Source organism: Gymnoscopelus braueri (assembly GCF_963280865.1).
Source record: "Gymnoscopelus braueri genome assembly, chromosome: 20".
Taxonomy (NCBI): Eukaryota; Metazoa; Chordata; class Actinopteri; order Myctophiformes; family Myctophidae; genus Gymnoscopelus; species Gymnoscopelus braueri.
In genome coordinates this window covers 41859858-41886559 of record NC_137622.1, presented here as the reverse complement: position 1 = coordinate 41886559, position 26702 = coordinate 41859858, and the positions used below count along the sequence as shown (strand labels likewise).

The 26702-nt window shown below is 40.5% G+C and overlaps 1 protein-coding gene across 1 annotated transcript; it reads right to left on the bottom strand.

The window, feature by feature from the left end:
* Window positions 1–11259: 11259 nt before the first annotated feature.
* On the bottom strand, window positions 11260–14017 carry LOC308075489 (toll-like receptor 4). Its single transcript, XM_080415397.1, has 3 exons — window positions 12680–14017; window positions 12400–12517; window positions 11260–11841 (listed from the first exon to the last, which is right to left on the bottom strand). Exons 1-3 carry the CDS (start codon window positions 14007–14009, stop codon window positions 11625–11627), a joined length of 1665 nt encoding a protein of 554 aa, XP_080271523.1. The 5' UTR covers window positions 14010–14017; the 3' UTR covers window positions 11260–11624.
* Window positions 14018–26702: the final 12685 nt, after the last annotated feature.

The following is a 26702-nucleotide window of genomic DNA, read 5'->3' as shown; positions in this document are numbered from 1 at the left end:
CCTTTAACCATATTTTATACTTTGGCTATTCAAAAATAGCAGATATACAAGCTCATAGCTCGTGCCGTGTGCAAATCTTTGAATATATATGTATATATTTTTAAGCGATCATTTGTAACTCAAATCTTTGCTTCTGGGGGTCCCTGGAACAAAACATTTTGAGATGTGGGTCTGCGGCTAAATACATGTAATTGTGGGGGTCCTTGACATGAAAAAGTTTGAGAACCACTTCTTTGGGGGATGAATTCTAGTATTTTATACAGTGGAGAGTTTTACATGGGATAATAGCTGTCAATGCCTTTATTTCTGTCATGAATCAGGAGGTAACTGATAAATGTCCTTTTTGAGTTTGGGACAACCAAACTCCTACACACAGCTTTGTGGAATGATTGGAATCTGGGCGTGCACTCCTCAAAGGCTATATAGGTGGGCGTGGCTATGGTGAAAAAGGGGCCGGTTTGGTAAAGAATGGTCTGTGTGTGGGGAAAAAGGGGGCGGGTTTGCTAAAAAAAGGTCCGGAACGCGTTGTCATTGGTTGGCCGTCCACCGATTGGTTGTGATATTGCCCTGACAACCAACAACAACCAATCAAACCCATGACTGTCCCTTCGGGCTGTAGAATCTTGTGTGTTTGTGTTTGCGCGCTGGCGTCCCGCGGCAAGTTTCTTGTGTGTGTGTGTGTATGCGCGCGTGTAGCGTGCGTTATTGTGTTTGCCAGAGGTGTCATATTTTGGTTTGTTTGACAATGGATATACTATTGATCTTACGACGATCGTCTGTCACGACCGTCATGGATGAACTTCAACCTGGTGTTTGCACTTTCTCCATTTACGGCCCTAGTTCACCTGAACTACTACAGTACTGGGCTAATGTTAACCTGGCTAGTTATAGTGTTCTGTGCACACTACAGTAGGTCTATGTACATTATGTGAAGGCCTGTTATGTGCGCAGTAGGCCTACCTTTTTTTATTTGACAACTTCAGTTACTTGTTACTTTGTAGATTTCGATTATTATTACAAAACTTACACTAGCCACTTCACCCCTATATACATTTCGTCCATTCGAAAATAGCCGATCTACAAGCTCACAGATCATTTCAAAAGATGTCATACATTTGACAACTTGTGAAATGGGACATTCTGCATAATGAGTAGCCTACTTTATAGTCTTGGTACTTTTAAGTACATTTACATACCAATATTTTTGTACTTTTACTAATTTTTAACTCCGGACTTTTACTTGTAACAGAGTATTTCTCGATTTTCTACATTGCAGTATTGATACTTTTACTAAAGTAAAAAATGTGAATGCTTTTTCCACTGACTGTATGTCCATGTCCAACCACGAGGTTAGTGCCAGGGACCATCATATAACATTTGTGGTCTAAAAATGTTTTCACATTTTGTAATTTTTTTGGGGAAAAAGCAGATCTACACGCCCACAACGTGTCACAAACTCTCACATTGGATCATATGTTATCCAATGAATTCTTGTTTTCCTTTGAGAGAGACTGTGTTCCACTGTTTTTTGGAGTGTAGACGCCTGGTGCCTTTGTTCTTGTTGCTGGAGAGGTTATTTAGTAGGGTGGGAGAGGTTTTCTCCATGCATATATTCATCCTGGGTTTCAAGTATAGAATGAATACAAAACAAAAGTCTCAACTTATGAATTTTAATTTGGGACAAGCAAAGATGGCCATCTACCGTAAATCCTCTAATAGTGACCTCTATTCGATTAAAAACCGGGGCTCTATTAATGACCGGGGGCGTTGTTGAAAGCCTCTCTTCTAATACAAGCCTCTTTTTGTACAATACAATACAATAATAATATAATACAAGCCTTTTTTCGAAAAATTGAAATATAGGCCTCTCTCTTATATATGCCTCCTTTCAATAAAAACCTGGTACCCGCTACAGTTGAAACAAATAAAAGCCCGGGTCACTATTAGAGGATTTACGGTATGCCAGTAGAAAGAGGAAGATCGATGATTCAGTGGACATTGATGGAGAATTATTGTTTAATAGGATGGTGAAAGCGAGAATAATGATTGATTAAAATCTTTATAAAGCAATGAAGGATATTGATCAATTCAGTATGATTTGGACCTATGGTGATGTGCAGTCTTATGAAAAGGTAAAAAAATATATGCATGCTGTTAGACAGATGCCAGGTTGATTGAACTGGCATCCTGTTCGTAAAGTTTCATTTATGTTTATTTTTATATTATACTGTTTAGACTGATGTTAAGTTCTTGGTTTACCTATGATCCTAGATTAATGAGGCACTAAACTGTCTCTCTGCATTTGATTAATGTGTTTACCTTGCTTACTGTAAGTCACTCTGGTTGAAGAGCAGGAGTAAAGGAGTGTAAAACCCTACTCACTTTCAAAACTGCCCTAAAGATACACCTTCAGGAGGCTGCAATTCAAAAATGGCCCCTGTCTAAGTCTTAACCTACCCCCCCTCCCCTTTTTTTTTTCCTTCTCTTGTACATATTTTTCACTCTTCATACCAGTAACCTGTAAGCTGATTGTATGACGTTCTGTATAGTAGTGTGTACAGTATATCTGTCTGTCTCTTATATATCATCATGATTTGTGTGCATGGGGATCTCATCTTAAACTAGTAAAAGTGCTCCTCGGAGCACAGGTCTCCGCCAGGTCAGGTACGTTATTGTGGCCTCCTGGTGGCGCTATAATAGGCCAATGTGAAAAGGGTGCCATTTATTCTTAGGCCTTTCACGGCAATCAGACACTGCATTCATGATTTGAGGCATTTTGTTCCAAAAATTTGTTTTGGTAAATTAGACCTGCTGGTGGCGCTATAACAGGCCATTGTGAAAAGGGTGGCATTTCTTCCTCTGCCTAGTGGGAATGTGCGTGTGAAATTTCACGGAAATTGCAAGCTGCGTGCATAATTTGAGCCATTTTGTTCAAAACTGACCAATCCTGCAAACTTTGGAAGCCAACCTTAGCCAATCAGGATGGAATATGGGAAATCGGACAAATCCGTGTTGATCACATGACTGTAGAGATGCTGTGTACCAATGTGCATGATGTTTGGATAAAATCTGTAGGAGTAATGTCAAGTAATGGATTTTGCACAAATCGGCCTCCTGGTGGCGCTATAACAGGCCCATGTGAAAAGGTTGGGGCAGAGGTTCTGAATTGGCATCCAGGGAGTGTGTGTGTACAGTTTCGGAGCGACCGGGCCAACGGTGCCGGAGATTAGCTGCTAACGGACGGACAGGACGGACGGACGGACGGACGGACAGGGGATAAAACATACTCTCTCGCCATGCCTTTCGGCCTGGCGGAGACAACAAGCTCAGTGCTTAATGAGTCTTCCAGTTTAGTAGACCTTGTATTGTGAATTTGTACTTCCATGTACTGTTGTTCTCATCTCTTACTAAATAAAATACATCAATCATTCAATCAATCAATCAATCAATCAATCAAATGTGAAAAGGTCTACACATTAAAAAGGGCAGGCTAAATGAAGCAGTTTTAAATGTTGGTCACATTCCTATCAAGTGGTGGGCCATAAATATGTTATTTTTTTAGGAATGTATTAATTCCAAAATCTGCCCCATACCACGATTGGCCCTTGGGCCGGACTTAGGACATGTCTGCTTTATAACACTTTGTAGGAATGTGACCAACATTTAAAACTGCTTCATTTAGCCTGCCCTGCCCTCTAGTGGTCAAACAGAACAACACAACAGGGTCATTCCTATGTTAGTTCACGCCGGTGACACTTTTGTCAACTTTGTTTAGAGGTGTGAACTTAAGGGTTGTTTTTGATCGATGCATGTGTGTGTGTGTGTGCGCCTGAAAAACTCTTTGGCCGGACGCCGTAGTACTGTGTGCAATGAGCAATGCAACACTTTGCTCCATTGCTAGGGTTGGGATACTATCTTGAGTGAGAGAGAAAGAAAGTAAGAAAGCTAGAAATGAATGAAATGAACGGCCATGAGGAATAGCCACCAAGCCAGTCAGGAACCAATGCACCTGTCACAACTCACAACCTTCAACAGCAGCCACAACACAACATACAAACTATAGATTCACATCAGCATTCAAAATCCAGAACCAGAAACAGTCACTGAACATGTGTCATTGCCACCCAGTGACTGGGTCCCAAAATGACAGCAATAGCACAACAGCTTGAATCACATTAGTATAAAAACACAGCATACAACACAAGCAGCAGCAGCAGAAATAATATAAAACAGTGGTTTTCAACCCTTTTCATATCAAGGTCCATTATTTATTCGGCATTTGAGCCACGGAACCACCGTTTGATTTAGATTTAGACTCTCAGACCCAAAGACTTAGAATATTTTGTTGTCGTTGGATAAGATTTTGTCCACAATTCCATCCATGCTGTATTGATGTTGGTACCAATAGGAGAGATAACAGGCAAAAACGATAAAAATAACTATTATTTAATTAAGTAATGCAGATGTAAACACAATAATGTATATCTTGAGAGAGTAAAATGAAATTTTACGCTCTCAAGAGTTAAAGATCTATAAGGGTCCATTTGGTTACCAACTCTCCATCATTTAGCTGGGGACCACCTGGAAAAACCCTCAAGGACCACTGGTTGAAAACCACTGATATAAAACAAGGTTCCTACCTTGAGCCGTCTTCTACTTGACTTCATCAGGTGTGTAAGTGATGTCCAGGGTCAAACTGTGGAACCCCTGGATAGAGATAGAGCCTCTCTCTCTCTCTCTCTCTAGTTCATCCTCAGATGACTCCTCCAGCGGTGTCTCCACTCATCTGCATCCTCCATACATCATGGCTAGCTCGCCGGTACTTTCCTCCTCTGCTGGGAGCTCCCAGTGTCAATGCCAGCCTCATTCTCACTCAATCTGGGGTCACCAGGTCACCAAGTACTGTACTTAAGTAAAATGTTGAGGTATGTGTACTTTACTTGAGTATTTCCAATTTCCAATACTTTTACTTCTATGCTCCACTACTTCTCAGAGGCAAATATTGTACTTTTACTCCATTACTAATGGTTTTGAGTAAAGTTATCAGTGTTTATTAGGCTGGTGAAGAGCAGACTGTATAAAACACAAGTGAATGAATTCTCTATCTACACCGAACACATGAGTTTTCCCACAGGTGTTGTTAGTTTGGAGCAAGAGAGACGCAGTGTAAAAAGTAACTTTTGTGTTTATTAATGGTCAAAACACAAATCAAACAAACTAGAAATAAACAGATGAGGTGTGGAAATCAGCAGTCAGTAATGTAATGCGTGTATGGATGAGTGGATGGTGTAGTGTGGGTGCGAGTGTTGTATTTATTAACATAAATGTTGGAAGGCGTGCCGGTCAGGGAGGTGCAGTAAAAATAATCTGTCAAAAGATTGTGGAGCAGGCTTTTTATAGGGGCGTGGGCACCCGGGCCCAGGTGCCAAATAGAAACAACAATTAGAAAGGCAAAGCAAACACAACTCATAACCACATAACCTAAGTGAAACATATGAAGGTGAAATACATGCAACTACACGACATATAACTTAATATAGGGAACCGTCACACCAGTAACTTGTGTTGTCTTTCAGAGATGGGACATTTAATATGAGTAAATAATAATATACAGTCTATCTACTGTTTATACAGTAGCCTATATAACTATCACAATAGTGAATATAATGAGTAAATAATAATATACAGTCTATTTACTGTTTATACAGTATAACTATCACAACAGTGAATATAATGAGTAAATACTAATATACAGTCTATTTACTGTTTATACAGTATATAGGTATCTCTTCAGAAATGATAGGAGCATTAATGGGAGAAACGGAGGTGGTGTATGCATGTATGTACATAATGACAATGACTGCATCCTTCGCGAAGACCTGAAGGATGCAGCCATTGAAGCTGTGTGGGTCGAGATCATTTTTTAAAATGCCAAGCCTGTGCTAGTCGGTACCATATACAGACCTCCTAACCAGACTGATTTCTATGAAAGGCTTGAGGAGTGTTTAGCTAAGGTGGAGTGTGCGGAGACGATACTTCTTGGTGACTTTAACACAGACATGCTCCGTAAGGAAGCGTCAGTGTATAAGTCATTCAAGGGGTTTTGTCATCTGCACTCACTCCACCAGCTGATCACCCAGCCCACAAGGCTGTGTGTTTCCACTCAAACTACCATAGATCTCATTCTAACAACGGACAAGGACAAAATCCTCAATAGTGGTGTTTCTACCTGTGGCATATCTGATCATAACATGATCTTCTGCACCAGAAAGAAACGTAAACCTAAGACCGGTTACCACAAATCAGTCACGATCAGAGACCTCAAAAACTATAAGAGTGAGGACTTAGATCACAGGCTAGAGGAACTGGACTGGTCCGACGTACTAAACAGCACACAGGTAGACGAATCTTGGCTTGGTTTCAAACCCAAATTCATTCAAATTTTGGACAGTGTGGCTCCCATGAAAACCATCAGGGTCAAAACCCGCCCGGTACCATGGATGAATTCGGACATCCTTACTGCCATGAAGGTCAGAAACAAAAAGTGTTCTGAGCTTCATAAAGGTAGGATCAAACTCGCCAGGTGTTTTAACAAAGGTCTCGAATCCCACGTAGCTAAACTTGTAAAAGAAAGAAACAAGCTAAGAAACAAGGTTAATGGCATGCTCGAATTAGCAGAAAAAAGCTTCCTCGATGACAAAATTGAGGAAAATAAAAGCAAACCACGAGAGCTTTGGAAGCTATTCAACAACCTACTAGGCTGCAGCAAGAAATTGAAAACCAGGTTTACAAACATAAGCCTCAAGGTGAATGACACTCTCATCACATCCAAACATGAAGTGAGTAAAATCCTCAACATATTCTTCACGACCATAACCTCAGATTTGGTTGAAAAACTACCCCCTCACTCTGGGTGCTATGGTGAAGAGCATGTTGACTCATTTTACGAAAAACAGGGTGTACGCAAAGATGATTTTAAACTCTCCCCTGTGAAAACAGAAGAGGTGTTTAAAAAATTGAGTGCTCTTCATCAACACAAAGCCACAGGCCTCGACAATATCCCCGCCAAATTTCTAAAAGACTCGGCCGCCTCCATTGCTCCAATCATTACCCACATAATAAACCTCTCCATCATACAGGGACGGGTCCCTAACGATTTCAAAAAAGCAAGGGTGACCCCTCTGTACAAAAAAGGAAACAAATTAGACCCTGGCAACTACCGCCCTATTTCTATTCTTAGCTCCATCTCGAAAGTCATGGAAAAAATTGTCTATGAACAGGTCGATAAGTATCTTGCCGAAAAAAATCTAATCTACAAATTCCAATCTGGTTTCAGAACAAACCACTCCACTGACACATGCCTTCTCTATTTGAACGACTCTATCAAACAAGATGTCGACAAGGGCAAATATTGCGGCATGGTCATGCTGGACCTCCAGAAGGCCTTTGACACCGTCAATCACCCAATTATGATCAATAAGCTCAAAGCAATAGGTTTTGATGATACGTCAGTGAACTGGATGAGATCCTACCTGGAAGGGAGGGAGCAAGTGGTGGAAGTAAACGGCACCCAGTCCCCCCCCCCTCCCTGTGACTTGTGGTGTCCCACAAGGAAGTATACTAGGACCTTTTCTGTTCCTGATATATGTGAATGACATGTCATCGGCCTGCGACTGCAAGCTGTTCCTGTTCACAGATGACTCGGCCCTGCTAGTCTCGGACAGGGACAGGCTGCAGGTTGAGAAAACTCTCAGCTCCGAACTCAACAAGATCTGCATCTGGCTCTCTGACAACAAACTTTCATTACACCTGGGTAAAACTGAATCCATCCTCTTTGGGTCCAGTCCTAACCTTAGCAAGGCAGAGAGTTTCACGATCAAAGTGGGTGATGATGTCATCAAAAGAAAGGATCAAATTACCTACCTGGGCTCCATCTTGGAGGCAAACCTCTCTGGTAACAAAAACGCCGAAAAAGTGATCAAAAATGTCAACCGAACAACACGCTATTTGTGGAGGATTGATCGCCTAGTCAGTAAGAATACTCTGAAGATTCTTGCAGGGGCCCTCATTCAAGGTCATTATGATTATGCATGCACTTCATGGTATCACAACACCTCCAAGGCCTTAAAAACAAGGCTCCAAACATCCCAAAACAAACTTGTAAGGCTACTTCTTGGCCTCAATCACAGAACCCATCTAACCCCTGCTCATTTTGCTAGGATTGGATGGCTTAGGGTTGAGGACAGAGTACAGCAACTTGCTATGGGCCTGGTCTTCAAGATACACCACAACATTGGGATCCCCCTGTATTTGTCAAAATACTTCCAAAATGTTAATGCAGTCCATGATCATAACACCAGAGGCAGCTCCACAAATCATGTTCAACCCAGATTTGGCTCAACTAAGGGTATGAACTCGTTCTCATGCTATTCATCAAAAATGTGGAATGCCCTACCAAAAGGAGTAAAGGAGTGTAAAACCCTACTCACTTTCAAAACTGCCCTAAAGATACACCTTCAGGAGGCTGCAATTCGAAAATGGCCCCTGTCTAAGTCTTAACCTACCCCCCCCTACCCCCCCCCTCCTTCATTTTCCTCTTTTGTATATATATATTTTTTTTTCCCTCTCGTCATACCAGTAACCTGAAAGCTGATTGTATGACATTCTGTATAGTATAGTGTGTATATCTGCCTGCCTCTTATATTTCATCATGATTTGTGTGCATGGGGTTCTCATCTTAAACAAGCTTAGTGCTTAATGAGGGTTTCCAGTTTAGTAGACCTTGTATTGTGAATTTGTACTTCCATGTACTGTTATGTACTGTCATGTACTATTCTCATGTCTTTCTAAATAAACTACATCAATCAATCAATCAATCAATCAAAACAACTGTTAATATAATGAGTAAATAATAATATACAGTCTAGCTACTATACCAGTGTTGCTCCCTAACTATAGTATAAACTAACTTACTTACTAACTATGAACTAAATAACTAACTAACTATAAATTAACTAAATAACTAACTATAAACGAACTAACTGACTGTAATCTGACTCCGTTCATCTGTCTATATTCAAAGGCCTTTGTCGCCCTCATGTGGACAAATTGAGTAAATATAAGTGGGAGTCGTCAATAAATCTCTGTTTATAAAACATTAAAAACTAGATGAAAGCAGCACGACACCAGATTCTACATGACTAAATCTACAAGCTCACAATGAGACGCATTGTGAGCTTGTAGATCGGCTATTTTCGGTGCAACCGTCGTAGAACAGAGTATTTAAGAATTGAAACGGTTGTATTTTGAAAAAAGACCGGAAGTGCTCACGTTGCGTTTGTGTGAGGCTTGTCACGTCACGTGTTTTATTTTGAAGAGAAAACGGCAGTGTTCACGTGGTGTTCTATGTGAAGCATGACACATAGGGCGCGTTCGAAAATACAGCACTGAGCGCACTGGCCAATACAAACTAATAGGCGAGTGTGCTCCGGTGCGTAATTTCCGAACGCACCCTTGGTCTTTGGGAAATGTAGTTCTTTATAACGTTCTTCTAGCTAATCGTGGTGTAGTAGTGTAGTATGGGAAATGTAGTAGTAGTCGATTCATTGTGGATGGAAAATGTAGTTCCTCAAAATGTAGTCCTCATACCCATAGACATATAAAGGTAGACGCCTCATTGGGCTCTGAAGCGTCTGTATCTCGGGCGCGCTTCCTGCTTCCGCAGGGCTGCCGTGTGCGTCACAGACGCGGAAGTTCGGTAGGCCAATCAGAGGCAGGTGGGAGCGGGTTATTTTGTAACCCAGCTTTTAACCCTTTAAGAGGCAGCAGCTGTGCGCAGCATCTAGTTAGTTGGAACTTGGCAAACTCCACACTCTATTTGTGAAATTCAAATAAGAGACTGGTCCTTTTTCATATCAAGGTCCATTATTTATTCAGCATTTGAGTCACGGAACACCGTTTGATAAGCTTTAGCCTCTCACACCCAAAACGTAGAATATGTTATGGTTCGATAAGCTGTTGTCAAAATAACAATTGTTTACGTTCTCTAATTGTGTACTTGTTTAGTAAGTAATGCAGATGTTTAACAATTTGACTCTTGACAGTGTGAAATGTTATACTCAAGATTTAAAGATCTATATAAGGGTCCATTTGGTTATCAACTCTCCATCATTTAGCTGGGTACCACCTGGAACCCCCTCAAGGACCACTGGTGGTTCCCGGACCACTGGTTGAGAACCATTGCACTGACAAGTCCCGGAAAAGACGCACTGTGATTGGCCAGTAGTCAACGCGCTGTGAGCGCTGTGATTGGCCAGTAGTCACTTTGAGTGGCAGGTGCAGCCGTGCAGGGCGGAAGAGCCGTGTGTATTGCGATACAAGTCGCCCCAATGAACTGCAGAGGCCAATGAGGTATCTAGGTTTCTAATATCTATGCTCATACCTACCCGCGCAGCGTTACGTTCGACGTTTGACATGACAACGTATTGCTGACGTCACGTGTGACGTATGTCTGTTTATGTCATGGTTTATGTAGCTAGCGGCTAGCTAGCAGCTAGCAGCTGCTTTATGCAGCAACAAACTAACAAACCAATGAGTGGAGGAGGAATTAACAATACAAATCATCATCTTATGATGGTGATGCTCTTTCTAAAATGATTACATGGACTAAATATCCATAAATAGTGTTTGTTGAGTCAGCGTCATAGTAATACATTATATACCTAGAGTAGACTGCCCACTAGAGGGCGACACAGTCCATAGAATAGAATTAAAGGCATCAAAAACCTCTGGTTTTTATTCTAATCCATACATTGGCAACTGGCGGCCCGGGGGCCACATGCGGCCCCCACCTTCACTTAATGCGGCCCACAGGTTAATATCAGAATACTGATATATTATTGATTTCAGCTGTTACAATTCCAAACATGACCCGCTTTAATTACTTCAGTCTATATTAGTAGCTCAATGACTAGTATTACAATTCTGTTGTCTTTTTTTATGTCCAATGTATTTGTATTTAAGTTCATACAGTATAAGTATAACTAAAAGCATTTGAATTGAAATAAAAATGTTACTTTTCAGGATTCCAATTCAGAAATAGCAAAGAAAATTCTGGATTCCAATAAAAAAAGTAGCAGATCTACAAGCTCAAAACGCGTCGCACTGCGACACATAAATCAACGCTGTCATGATCTCACCAGCCTCTATTACCTCTATTGTATTATTTGTAAATCCTTCTTTTAAATGTACATGATCGCTGCTAAATAAACAATACAAGACATGAAAGGGAATTACATTAAATTAAATTGCAAAGTACGACAACATTATAAAATCCAACAGAAGGTAAAATATAAAGTGAAATAAAAACATAATTTCCAATCAAAATCATTAAAAATTGGGTTAATTAAAGAAAAAATAAGAAAAACAAATAGGCCTACTTAAAGAGGTGAGTCTTAAGAGGTGCTTTAAAAGTTCATATTGTATAAAAAGTACAAGCAGGTAACAGCTAACACTGGCACTGTATGTTCATTTTAACAGCAAACAATGAAACCCTTTAAAAAAAATCCCCTCCAGATTCTCCTTTCATTCACGTTCACCGTAACATAATTACATGAAATATCAGATTATTCATTCAAACCCAGGACAGTGTGAGGTGTGTCCAGAGCTCTGCGTAGGTTCTGCCAGAACAGTCCAGGGTGCTGTCCAGCCTGGGACCAGCTCAGGTAGGTGTGTCTCTTCACCAGCCTCCTCATGTGATAGTAGGGAGACAACTGGTGGGCTGGAATGTCCTCCAGAAACACCAGGATCAATACGTCCTTCTGTTCATCAAACAGACGGTAGCTGCACACAGGAGACCAGAGGACGTTTACACTCAGTCAGCTTTCATTTACATAAGACCAGGAACGCATCTGTGTAATCTTTTTGATTTCTTTGGCTATTCAAAAATAAAAAATAAAGCACGGCGCTCAGTGCCGTGCTATGGGCTTGAATATCTGCTATTTTTGAATAGCCACTCGGTGCCGTGCTATGGGCTTGTATATCTGCTATTTTTTAATAGCCAAAGAAATCTAAAAATGACACAGATGCGTTCCCGGTCTTAATGGGTTAAGTAACACTTTATTTACATTGAGACAAACTACTTCTTGCATTTAAAAATATTTACTTAATTTTCTGTAAATAATGCTTTATTTACAGTAAATAAAGTTTAGTGTGACATTGCCACATAAATGGGTTAAAGTGTATATTTCTATACCCTAAAACATTTAACGAATGAAAAGAATGAAAGTCAATTCAGCATAATATACACAAATTGTGTTGCCCCTTTCATGTGTCTAAATGTGTCCCTCATATTTCTTTCTTGGATTTCACAGTGACACATCAGACAAATGGCGCCCCCACCTGGCCATCTGGATCTCTCTAGAGCACCATTCACTCTCCAGGTAATGACGGCTGATCACACAGATGGTCTTTCTGCTGCCATAGATGGCATCTGTAATGTTCTCTATGATGGGTGCACCTGGAAATTAAACACACAGACATTATTCACACCAGATTCAAAACTATTTCACTTCTTGAGAGACGGATAGATAGATATTATTAGCCTACATACTGTAATAATAATGCCACTGATGACTTTATATAAATACAATATTATTTAGAGACAGAGAGAGGTTTGTACCTGGTAGGAAGTCTCGGTGGTGCAGACAGAGTCTCCAGCCCTGCTCTCCCTCCAGCACTGGAAGCATTTCTCTGCAAACCCAGAGCTCATCGTGAACGTTGTAGGAGATGAAGGCATCGTAGCGCTGAGGAGACCCCCTTTTTCTTTCCTTGGCATCATGAAGGAAGGCCAGGAAGAGGTAGTAGGTATAGAGAAGATGCAACCTCAGGAAGTGGTAGGTGAAGGATGTTAGCAGAGTTAGCACAATCACACAAGTGGAGGAAATGTAGCAGATGACGCTAGCGTCCACCCAACAGGAATGATAGTCAAAGTCCAGAAACTTTTTTTCCTGAGGATAGGCACAAGTGTAGCGGTGAGCGTCAACTACCTGCGTTTGTTTGTTGTTCTGCATCCACTGCTGAAAGTCAGCATTAGAGCAATCACATGTGAAAGGGTTGTCAGCCATGTTAATATACCTGAGAGCAGGGAAAAAACTGAACACAGAGACATTGATCACCGTCAACTCATTCTGTTTCAGGTCCAGCCAAGAGAGTCGAGTCAGGTTGACTTGTGCCAGGAAGTCCAGGGACTTAAGTTTATTGTTGGAGAGATCGAGAGCTTCTAGGCTTGGTGTGTTTTTAAATATGATGTTTGATATGTTAGGAGTAAATAATTGTTGATTGCATTGCATTTTAAGGCTCTTCAGGTTCTTCAGTGACGGTAAATAAAATAACGATATAATTCTGTCAACTAAATGAACACTTAGACTAAGAGTTTCAAGTTCATCCAGTCCTTCTAAAGCAGTGCTGTCCCACTCGTACAGTGCCTCTGATTCAAGGACTAAGTGTTTGAGCGATTTCAGATTCGTAAAATCCCCCTTCCCGAGGAATGAAATTTGATTCCAACTGAAATCCAATAATTCTAGTTTCTGTAGACCAATCTTGAATGCATCGCCAAACATCCATATGCGATTGGCACTCATAGTTAGAACCTTTAATTCATTAAGATGTTGAAAAACACACTGTTTGAGTTCAATGATGTGGTTGTTATCTAGATTTAGGTGTGTGAGTCTGGTTGAATTTAAGAAGTCTGAGCAGCTTAAATTATAAATTCTATTACGATAGAGGCTTAGGTTTTGAAGCAACGGGAGATAATTAACAACGTCTGGCACTTTGGGAAGGTGGTTACCGGCGAGGTTCAAATAACTCAGTTGCTTCATGTGTTTTATTGAATCCTTAGATAGTTCAGTCAGCTCATTAAATGCTAGGTCCAGGTAGGTTAGCCGAGTACAAGGTGACAGTGTTTCACTTATGTTGGCAATGTTGTTAAAGCGTATGTAAAGTTTCCTCATTGTGGGTATTTGACAGGCATTATGTAAGATACCTCTGTTCATCCACTTCTCCATGTAACGCAGGTGTAGATTTTCTAGTGAATCGAGGCTCTGTAGAGACTTTCTGATGGAGTTAAAAGACATATAAGGACCATAAAAATACACCTTAGTTATATTCCTGAGAAAATACTTGTCTGGTATGTCCCACTCCCATCCAGATGTGTTACAACAGTGTGACAGGTCGATTAACTCAAGATGTGGAAACACAGCTGTTGTGATGCTGAACTTTTTTATCGAACCGGAACCAATTCTCAACTCCCTGAGCTCAGAGGACACGTTTAATGGCAGATCTTTTGACTGAAAATACTCCAACTCGTAAATTGAGATGTTCAGCCTCTGTAAGCGTGGTAGTTGTAAGGCGGTGATGATATCTGTCATTTGATGTATCTGGTTGGATGTCAGACTTAGTTCCTGTAAGCCGGTGAGTGACTGGAAGGCAGCAGGATTGATGGATGTGATATTGTTTCCATCCAAGCTCAGTTTCAAAAGGTTAGACAGTCCCTGAAACATATTGTCAGTCAGTGTTGTTAGTTGGTTTTGGTTCATATGGAGCTCTTTAAGATGCACCAAAGGGACAAAAGCACCGTCATCTACATGAGTTATACAATTTTCCCTCAGTTCCAAATCTCTGAGACTCAGCAGATTGTAAAGATCTGTCACGTTTATCCTTTGAATGTCATTAGCTTCAAGTGATAATGATATAACGTCTCTGGGAATGTCGTCTGGTACGCTAAGGAGGTGACGACTGTTGCATTCCACTGAAACGTCAGCAGTGACATTGTCAGAGTAAAGAATAGTGCAGTTTTTCAGGAAGTGAGCCAGTGTAGGATTAAGATGAAGCGTGAACAACAGAAAGAAGAAGGAGAAACAATGCCAGCTTCCTGTCTGTAGCATCATGGCTGTCTTCAGGGTCAACTGTCTGTCAGGTACTTTTGGTGGAGTAATTCTGCTGTGGACACTGGTTGGTGACAACACTGTTCAGCATTGATGATCTAAAGAGGATACAACAGTAACACAGTTAGCCTGGTAAAGCCCCTCCCTCCGGAAAATCTCATTTCCATATGATTTCAGGAAGGAGTCTGGCCTGAAGGCTTGTCTGGGCGTTTCTAGCCCGTTCACCAAATGGACGAGCCTATCAGCATCGTCACTCATCGTTCTGTGTTTGACAGCGACAGTTGGCCAATCAGGTGGCAAGTTCGAGTGAGCCCGAATGAAGCCGAGTGCAGCCTGAGTGCAGCCGACAAAAGACGAACGGCAGCCATTGTTGTTTGTGCGTTGTCTTCACTTCTTACTTTCGGTTTTAAAACGCTCTCAAACTTCTTTTTTGAGGAACGGAATTCACTTTTAAGATATCGTTTGGATAGAATTTAGTTGTTTAACTTCATATATGTGGTCAATTAATCATGACAGAGCCTATTTAAAAATAAAAATCACACCCAGTTTGAAGTGGGCGGTGTGGTCACAGTGGTCATCACAGTGATGGAAGAAGTGATGGAAGAAGTGATGGAAGAAGTGATGGAAGAAACCATAACTTAAAAAAAACACATTTATGTTTTTTTTTAAGTTATGGTCCTATTTATAGGGCTATGCACATGTGTCATGTTTCCATAGCCAATCACAGTCCTGAATAGACTGTGATTGGCCAACCACGGTGCAGGGTTAGGGGGGTACATTTGTGGCCAATAACAGCGCAGGATTTGGTGTGCAAATATCCAAACCTCACATATAGGGGCGGTTTCACCGCCCAAAAATTCAGAGAACCGGCAGGGGCAGGCAGTGACACGCATGTATCCGAATAAGGCAACCTATTTTGGGCATGGCCGTCTCAAAAGTCCCGCTGCGTCACATTAGTCTGGAGGTGTTAAAAATGCACTGCTGATTGGCTGAAGGAGAACACTGCTGATTGGCTGAAGGGGTTGTCAGTCAACGGTATTACTCCCGCCCAACTCCAGCCCACAGCCAAAATTGCAGAATGGGCGATCATGCCAGACTCACTCCTGAAATAAATGACAAATGAGATTTCCGGAGGGAGGGTTTACCAGGCTATAACACAGTTACAGTACCGATGGAACCTTTTATTTGAGCTGTAACTCCATAGATTATCAGTCTATATTCCACATGTTTTATCTTTCCTTTAAAGGACTACTAGTCTATCACCATTATGTTTGGACAGACTTGTCCCGTGACATTATCTTCCTGTTAGTCTCACCTGAGACTGAAATCTAAAAGAAGCTACATTATAACAATGACCCTGAAAAGATTTAAAAGAAAATGTTTTTCTTTCAAAGCAAAAGTATTAAATTAAGCTGTTTACCAAAATTCTGTGAAGGACTGTATAAACATCCTGTTTTGTCTGTCAACTCTCTGGCGTCTAGCACTAAAACACTGTTTTATAATCACCAGTCCCCAGGCTTTCCACGCGGAGGGAAATTAACGATTACTTTTGAGGAAGTGACCGAGTTCGTTCCCGTTCACCAAAAACAATGAATCACTTGTGAACGTCACAACACTAGTTAAAGGAACCCCATGCAATGAAGCCCACCAGATGCATGTCAACCCCCATCAGTCCTAAAGACTGACAATACATTTGTCCCAGAGCAATGCAGTTCATTTCTCCTTATTGCTGTATGTGCTTGTCCTTATGGAATGGGAATACCAGAGGGAGAGGGAGACCACTCTATAATGCAAAAATAGTTGTAATGGCTTCAAACAGCTATTTAACAACTTTGTTGTTTCAGCAAATGAACAAACAATAGGCTCAAAACCATACAGACTACTCAGCAACCCATTTTGAGTATGATGACTCTTCCTCAGGCAGTAAATTAGCAGTGGTCTCCCTCTATAGTTTTTGCATTGGCGTTCTGCCTCTTTGTTTACCCTAGGACCAGTGATATAAAGTAACTAAGTACATTTGCTCAAGTATTGTTCTTAATTACAATGTTTAGGTATTTTTACTTTACTCGAGTATTTTACATTTTCAGTACTTTTACTTCTACTCCACTACATCTCTGAGGCAAATACTGCACTTTTACTCCACTACAATTATTAATTAAATAGCCGATCTACAAGCGTTGTGAGCTAAGGATGCTACAGACAGAAGTATATTTTGATGACAATACTTTTGTACTTTTACTCAAGTAACATTTTGAACACAGGCCTTTTACGTCTAAGGGCGCGCCCCCACCAAGAGTTGGCTGGCTGCTGTTTGCAGAATCTGCCAATGCATTGTCAATGCAAATGCGTTGATTCACGCAAGAGCAGATTTTTCCGCCTCTCGCGCAGACCTTGCGTTTATCTGCTCTCCGCGACTAAGCATAAAACTGCTGGAGGCAGGCGCTGATTTTCTCCCTCTGTCCAATCGGGTGAGTCGAAGGCGGACCGTCTCAAGACTCAGGAAGCAACATGGTGCTCAAGGCAGCAGGCGTAGGCTCCTGAAAGTGAGTGACAGGCGCGACACTCCCGTTTTTTAGAATCCGCTGGCTGCAAAAAACTGTGGCCGCGCACAACCTGCGTTTATCAGCGGCCAGCCAACTCTTGGTGGGGGCGCGCCCTAACAGAGTATTTATTTATGAGTATATTTGTGGTTTTGCTACTTTTACTTAAGTAAAACATTGGGGTACTTTTCCACCACTGCCAGGACTCTTTTTTAGTGACAATAATTACAACTGAACATGGACAGCTACGGCAAAATACAGTCTAACACATTTCAGAAGCCATAATCAGCGTCACATTGAGACAAACACATACACCCACACATGATCGCAGGCGCACGCACGCATGCACGCACGCACACACACACACACACACACACACACACACACACACACACACACGTGAAACACAGTTTTGTTTGCCCTCCTATTAGCATTGGTGGTGTTTAAAAGAAGAAATTTGAAACAAGGTAATAGCTGGTAATCCAAACGTGGTCATTGGTGTTAATCCAATCATTTAAAGTTTGTGGCATGGTCCAGTTTGTGGATGTTCATTTTCAGTTTTTTTTCCTGTTAACCTCGAATCCAACGTAGTTGCGCTGTATGCTGAGCTGTAGTCTACTCTTTATCTTCATACAAAACCGGTGCAATTGTGTAGCCTATACATTCAGTCAACCATTTCATTATTAAAATATACATTTGTGTCTGCTAATAATTTATTTCAAATAATATGTTAATGGGAAGAGTGTGGGGCTATACCAAAAGAGCCAAGAATCAAAATGTGTAAAGTTAAACTGCAATCCTCTTCATTAGAATCTAAATTAGTGAAGTGAAACTGTATCATCTTCTTCATGATAGTTTAAATTAGTGAAGTGAAACTGTATCATTTTCTTCATGATATTTTAAATTAGTGAAGTGAAACGGTAACACACACAAGGCTGAACAAGAACAGCAAAGACCCTCACGTGAGCAGAAACAACCAGTGGTGGAAAAAGTACTGAAATGTTTTACTTAAGTAAAAGTATCAAATACTGCAATGTAAAAATACTTTGTTGCAAGTAAAAGTCCGGAATTCAAAATTAACTTGAGTAAAAGTACCAAAGTATTGGTATTAAAATGTAATTAAAGTACCAGAAGTAGAAAGTACCCACTCATTATTCAGAATGTCCCATTTCACACATTTTCAAATGTATAAAATGTATTAAAAAATCATTTGAAAATAGCCGATCTACAAGCTCACAGGTGTCGCATCGCGACACATTGTGAGCTTGTAGATGTATATAGAGCTGAAATATATCTGAAAATAGGGCTGAATTAAGTAAAAGTTCAAATAATTGTAGTAAAAGTACAATATTTTCCTCTGAGATGTAGTGGAGTAGAAGAATAAGTACAGAAAATTGGAAATTCTCCAGTAAAGTAAAAATACCTAAAAAGTTTCCTTAAGTACAGTACTTGAGTACTTAGTTACTTTCCACCACTGGAAGCAACACGTGCGAATGCACACGTACAGTACATTCACGTGTGCACAACTGGTTTGAAGTAGAATTCTGCCAAATCCAGCCTGTGACCCAATATGAGTTTGACAACCCTGCGAGCTCAATAACATAATTAAAAATAAGCAGACGTCATCTTCTCCAATCAGGAGAGAGAATTCATACAGAATACAGGATAAACAGGTGAAATTGGAAGTGGTGACACAAAGACACAATTGGAACTGTCTGGAACACTATAAAATTGAAGCTGATAAATGGGTATTCTCTCCTGATTTGGCTGAAATTGGCAATGCACCTGAACATGTATTTTCTGTTAATCAACCCATTAATAACGGGATCGCATCTGTGTCATTTTTTTATTCGAACAAAAAAAGAAGAAGCATTATTTCAATCAAGTGTGCAATGCAATTCAGTAGCGCTGCTGCCATGTCCGCTTATTATAAGCGACTGTGGGCTTCTTTCCTAATGTTGTTTAAATCAGTGGTTCTTAAACATTTTCATGGCAAGGACCCCCAAATGAATATTTGTCCACAGCATACTGTAATAACTGCTCTCATTGGCTGTAGCACGGATCTCCTCGGGGAGTGATCTCAGCCCCTTTCACATTGCATGATTTGCAGTCGGCAACAGAGCCAAATATCAAACCTGCTAGATATCTAGAAACGCTCGGGAAGCCATCGCCGAGCGCTATCATCGCGGCCAGATCCTCTCGCAGAGCCTTTCACACACAGCGAGCAATATCGCGGCGATCAAAGCCCGATCTGCGTCAGATCGGGGGTTTTGTCCCCGGGCGCCATAAAAAGGTCCTAAAGGTCATAAAAAGCCCTCCTGCTGCGTTGCAATGAGGGAACGGGCAACCCGCCCAAGAGAGCGCCGCCCATGGCTGCTGTGGTGTTGGGGAGTGTTGTTTCTGTCTGTTGTAAACTGTGCTCCGCTGTACCAAATCAAATTCCTAACATGTTCACATGTCATGGCAATAAAGTCTTCTGATTCTGATTCTGATTCTTCTGATTCTGACAGCATAATCGGACCAAATATCCTACAGTGTGTACTAGCCCTTACTGAACAAACACTATGTAGCAGTGATTACTATCACAATATGGAACTTTAACCTTTTAACCAAAATATATCACTTTCCCTTCCCTACTTAACCTTTAAGTCATTCCTTTCTGTACCAAAATAATTCATGTTGAATCCTACCTGAACTGCTAAAACCCAGAGACAGCCATCCTTCCAGTGCGTTCCTCTGAGCGGAATGAAGCATCGTTTTAGAGAGCTGTGCGAGGAAGTGTATTTGACTGCAGCTCGGCTGGCACGGTGGCACCGGAGGCATGGCATGGTGTGGCAAGAGTGGAGAGAAGTGAATGAGGAAGTGAAAGTATCAATACTGCCGAAATGTATATAGGGCTGAAGTTGAAGTTAAAGGGATATTTCACTTTCAAAAAACGTTTGGGTCATTTCATCGTCTACTCAGGCTTTTGTGAGCCCCCCAGACAGTTTTTAAGTTGCTTGATTCAGTATTTAGATATTTGGGGGGATTTGTGGTGCAATAAAAAGCATCTGTTGCATTGGAACCCTCAGTGTTTTTATGGGGCCAGAGCTCAGCTCTGGACCTGTTTTATTATTCGCTTTATTCTGTCACTTCTTCTGCCACTTTTCGCAGTTCTGGGTGAACCGTGCTGTCGCTTTTTACGAAACTTGGCCATATGGTAGATGGTCATGAAAAACTATCAAGAAATAATTCTCACAATCTTTCGTCCAAAGGTGGCGCTATAGCACTCAATTGAAAAATGCCTACTTTGAACAGGTACAACTCATGCCCTGTTTGACCTACAGCCATGAAACTTGGATACACATAGCGTCTCTTCATGCTGAACAACTTTCACCGTCTGACTTTTGACCTCTGACCTTTAGATCTCCCACCATTTTGAATTATATGAAAAACAGTCATTGGCTCCTAACTTCTGCATTTTTTCACTTATGGAAAATCACATGCAGACTCACATTTCTTTGAAACTTTGCAGAAAGGTTGAGGGTCATTCCAAATATCGCTGAAACCAATCTTACTCCAATTTGCCAAAGGGGGGCGCTATAGCAATTTTTTGAAAATGCAAACTTTAAACAGGCATAAGTCATGCCTCGTTTGGCCGAAAGTCGTGAAACTTGATTACACTTGTGCCTTGACTCATGAGGAACACATGTATCGCTTTGACCAGTAAGCTCCGCCCTTAGATTGTCCGCAATTTTGAGCAGTTTGAAAAACACTTGTTTTTGGCAGTTCTGGCTTAACCGTGCATACGCTTTTTACGAAACTCGGCCATATGGTAGATGGTCATGAAAAACTATCAAGAAATAATTCTCAACATTTTTTGTCAAAAGGTGGCGCTATAGCACTCAATTGAAAGTGCCAACTTTGAACAGGTACAACTCATGCCCTGTTTGACCTACAGCCATGAAACTTCGATACTCACATGCGGCTCTTCATGCCCGACAACTATCGTGGTCTGACATTTGACCTCTGACCTTTAGATCTCCCACCATTTTGAATTTTATGAAAAATAGTCATTGGCTCATAACTTCTGCATTTTTTTACTTATGGAAAATCCGCCGCTTTTGTTTTGTCGGCAAAGGTCCTAAGTTCACGTGTAAAATGTTTCTTGCAGATTACTCGAAAATGTAAATCTTTACGTCATATTCTTTTCACTGTACCTGTTTATTTTGTGTGTATGTCCTTGGCATAAGTTCAGCAAAAACTAAGGTATGGCAAGGTTAGGGTTGCCAACTCCCAGAGATTGAAATAAGGGACACCTATCCTGGGCCATGAGGGGGCCGCAGAGACGCTGCGTTGGGGCCGCATGCGGCCCACGGGCCGCGGGTTGAGTAGCGCTGATCTAGAGGAACAACCAGCAGGGCTTGGGATGAGGATCTCAGAGACCTTCTGGGCGAGTAAATGATATGTATTTGGCCGTCAACCCCCAACTCAAAATATCTTCTTACCAGGGACCCCCAGAAGCACAGATCTGAGTAAAAAAAATCGCTTTAAAACATACATATATATATATCTCTGCTGTCCAGCAGCAACCAGCTAACTCCAAAACGCTCATTTTTCAGGAAATGAAAAAACGAAATATAAGTTTTTTCAGGAAATGAAGAAAACCTTGTGAAAGGAATATTGATTTGTTGATCTGTTTGTTTATTTATTTTGTTTGTTAGGGAAAGAGATAGGGACAGAAGTCTATTTAAAGCCTGGAGTGTATTATTTATTTACCATGTGATTTGTCAATGATTGATTTTGTGGCTTAATTATATAATGTAATTCAGTTAAAAACCTGCTGATCCTGTTCTTTTTCCTTTAGTTAATGGTTATCCTTTCAAAGTAAAAGGCCAATTGTTACAGTTTTAGTTAACTTTTATGTTTGAAAGCTACATTATCAAATCAAAACGGATACAGGTCCTAAACCATGAGGGCACCTCAATGTTAAATTCACAGTTTCTTCCCAAATGTTAAAATAATTTATAATTAAAAAAAAATAATTGTGCTTTGGAAAATGGTTTGAAGTATTTGTATGATTTGAACATGCTGGGTAGATCATTATCAGACCTAATCTTCAATTTCTTGTTAATCCGCAAAATGACTGGATGAATTTTGTAGCAATTTGTAGCATTAGTAGAATTATTGGGCCTTAAATGTCATTTGAAATTGATTTGGCCCCTCATTTATAACATATAAATGTAAAATCAAATACGAAATAGAAATAAATAAATGTAAAAAAGTATGTGTCCCTTTTATGCCCATATATGGAGATCTCTGTATCTGTCAGTCCATGTACCTTTTATGCCCATATATGGAGATTGGAGATCCCTGATATCATCAGTATATACCCATATATTGTCATGCCCATATACGGGCATGTAAGTTCTGGACAACTGGATATCCATAATGCCTATATATGGACATGTTTGGGGGCGTGGCAGCTAAAATGAATATCAAATATGTAAATACTAAATACAAGCAACTTAAAAACTGTCTGGGGTGTTCACAAAAGCCAGAGTAGACGGTAAAAGACCCAAAACATGTTTGAAAGTGAAATATCTATTTGTCACAGTAACTGTATTTTTATCTATAGGCCTACGTCATACATTCAATGTAAAATTTAAATTAGTTTTATTGCACAAAAGTAAACTCTCAGAGTAATGTAATATTTTGCCTTTCAAAAGACCGAAATAAAGTAACAAAAAAACACCCAATATAACCGCAATAACTTTAATTTTCGCTTGCGCGCTTCGCGCGCACGCACGGCTCGGGGGCACATGCACGCGTGCCCACCCGCTCGTGCTCAGGCCCAGCCTATACTAGCGTTCTGGCTGCGCCACTGCATTAACCACTTAAAGTTGGAGTCAATTATATATATCAATTTTAACCAAAATATATCACCTACGCACTTATAAGCTCTTATTTTGTACTTCGGCCCTTAGAAAAGTGAAAATATAGGCTTTTTACTTGTAACAGAATATTTCTACATTATGGTTTTGCTATTTTTACTTAAGTAAAAAAAAACTCTGACTACTTCTTCCACCACTGGTCAATATGCACGGCCAACTGTAGGTATAACAAATTATGCACATTTTGTGTGTGTGTGTGTGTGTGTGTGTGTGTGTGTGTGTGTGTGTGTGTGTGTGTGTGTGTGTGTGTGTGTGTGTGTGTGTGTGTGTGTGTGTGTGTGTGTGTGTTTGTGTGTTCGTGTTCCAGTGGATAGATCAGACCCTCCTTCACCCTCCGGACACTTTTTATTTACATCAGCATGCACGTTGTGGCTTCTGCAGCGCTCCAAAGATCGTCAAAACAAGGTGAAAAACGCTGGCAGCAGCAACATCATTAATTAAATAATACCTGGCAGTGAATGTGTTAAGAGGTTACACTTAACCTTAGTTTTTTTTGTCATGGTATAATCTTCATCCCACATCAAGTACATTAACAGTAAAAGACACAAGTACAAAGTACATAAAGAGAGACAGATTTATTGACATTCATTTCAAACTCAGGACAGATACTGGTACACTGGGTAAATTGGCTGTTTTTTTCCTTAAATGTATAAAATAAAGAATAAATGTATGCTTTGAAACATTAATGGTCATGAATAATTCTAACATGCATAGTACATCATTACCAGACCTAGACCCTTCAACTTCTTGTTTATGACTGGCTAGTGGCTATCAGAGGTTTTGTAGCATTTGTAGAAATATTGGGCCTTACATGTAATTAAAACAATATATGATATGTATTTTTCCCCACATTTGAAAACAAATATTAAGAATAAAATGGTGCCCAGTGTTCTCAGGGGCCCAATCTTCCAGTTACCCTTCCTTAAAAAAAAAAAAAAAGACTCTTTATTGAGCACCATTTTTGCATTGCAGACAGTGTACAACATAAGCAGAGAGAAAACATAATATTTATATATATATTTTTTTTTTAGTGAACAAGAAACAATAGAAAAAGACCATGTACATTCTAAATAACATTTGGAAATACTCCTCCCCCCTTTTTTTTCTCCTCCATTTTTTTATTCCTCCCTTCTGTAGGCTACACTCTTTTTTTCTTAAATTTGTTTGGTGCCTTTTTTCTTTTTTTCCCCTTCCCACCCTTCCCAAGGTCTGTCCACCCGTAGGCACAGAATGGTAATAGTACTGATATTTTTGGCAATAATATCCACAGTACTCTTAAGTGTATTTGGAAAATGACATTTGAAAATAAAACAACATACTGACAGGCATTTTAGAACAAAAAAAAAACCCTGACTACGTTTAACATGAATAAAAAGAAACAAAATCAATTAACACAGACATAAAAATGGTCAGGCTTTCTGAGAGGCTGTTTCTGTTTTTCTCTTTGGCATTTTTTTTCTTTTTGTCCTCCTCTACCCCTTTTCTAACAACCTTTGGCACCTGTTGAGGTCCAATTCTAGGCAGAAAAAAAAAACGGGTCTCCCTCCGCCAGGAGCCCGGTCCCCGCCGGCCCAGTGCAGGGAGATCACCCATACAGCGCGCAGGGACCCCCTCCCCTTTCATTACATTAAAACGGGTAGACCAGGGTGTTTTCTACAAATGTCTTCTAAATCAGTAGTTCTCACTGTTTCGTGCCAAGGACCCCCCAAAATGATATGTATTGATTGATTGATTGGATGATATGACCCCCCATCTCAAAATGTTTTGTGCCAGGGACCCCCCCAGAAGAGAGGGTTTGGGTTAAAAGTTTTTTTTTTTTTTTTTCCAAAAGTAGATTGTAGATTTATGTAGATCTTGTAGATCTGCTATTTTTCAATAGCCAACACTAACATATAAAATGACACGGGTGCTTTCCCGGTTTCAGTGGTTAATTAAATGAAAACAGGTGCACCAGGGTTGAAGAGGTTAATGTGAGATGTTTCTCAGAGGTGCACCTGTCCTGCAAACTGAAATATTAACCATCAAATATCTTAAAGCAGACTTGAGGGCTGCCTTGGTTTTCACTGACGATCTCGTTCATCCAGGGAACCATCGCGGTCACGTTGAAGTTCACAGAAGGACGTTGATACCGACCCAAACTTATGATACCATACAGCGTCCAGTAGTTGTCCTCGTTATCGCACATCAGAGGTCCTCCCCAGTCCCACTGAAACAAGAAGCAGTTGTGTTTTTCATTGTGTGTTTTTATGTGTAAATATCATGTGATGTTTCCATCTCTGTGTTACTCACTGCAATGGGTTGGAACTCAGAGCCTGCAGTACAGAACGTAGTGCTGGTGATCCATCCGTCGTCAGAACCTGCAGGCCAGTCACGTCTGCACTGATCATTGGTGATGATAGTGGCAGAACTCTCATGGAGCAGGTCAGAGTAGCATGGTTGTGGTCCTGGGGGAAAAAAGCACATAGGATTCAAAGTTGAGGACTTTGTACAGTCATTTCTAAATACAGAGGAACATTCTATTTGATTGAATTTGAAATTATGAATTCTCATCCAAATCCTGACTGACTTTGTTCATGTCTATATTTTGAACATCTCTTCAAAATATAGAAGCATGAAAAAGTTAAACGAGTGGGTTTACTGCTGTTGTATTAACTTGCCTGAATGTAAGTTGGGGAAATAACCCAACTAAATGGAGGAGTGACATATCCCGACATTTTCAACTACTTAGTGAATTCTCCAGGATAGTATATGTCTCTATACAGCGTAAGTCCCGCCCCATTATCAGTACAAGCTAATAATGTGACAAATCAAATTCTTTGTCAACCTGTATGAATGTGTGTTTTTATTGTTTCCTCACCATCATCCCATGTGGCCATCCCCCATCCAGTGATCGTGCACCTCGTGCCAGCAAGGGGGAAGTCATCAGCCTCAGGAAGACACACAGGTTTAACATTCTTGTTAAACTTGGCAGGGCTGGACAGTTTGGCCAACATCATGGCATGCTGAGGAAAGTTGGAGTTGGTGTATTTGGGGTGCCTGAAGACCTATCAGAGAAATGACAGGCACAGTTAGATTAACCACATAAGCCCTGTTTCCAAAAGTACAAAAAAAAAGAGAGATTAGATTGTAGATATATTTTCAAAGGATTTTTTACAAATTGTGGAATATCTTTGACTGAATTGAAGAGCAGATAGACGATGAAATGACCAAACCATTTTTTGACAGTGAAATATCCCATTAAAGACTTTGTTCAGACAGCAGGCTCAGACTTGATAAAACCATCTGAT

Coding starts and splice junctions, on each gene's coding strand:
- LOC308075489 (XM_080415397.1), bottom strand. CDS start 14,009: ATGAGGAAACTTTACATACGCTTTAACAACATTGCCAACATAAGTGAA. Junction 12,518..12,679: donor CCACCGAGACTTCCTACCAG/GTACAAACCTCT, acceptor TTTAATTTCCAG/GTGCACCCATCATAGAGAAC. Junction 11,842..12,399: donor AGAGAGATCCAGATGGCCAG/GTGGGGGCGCCA, acceptor TCCTGTGTGCAG/CTACCGTCTGTTTGATGAAC.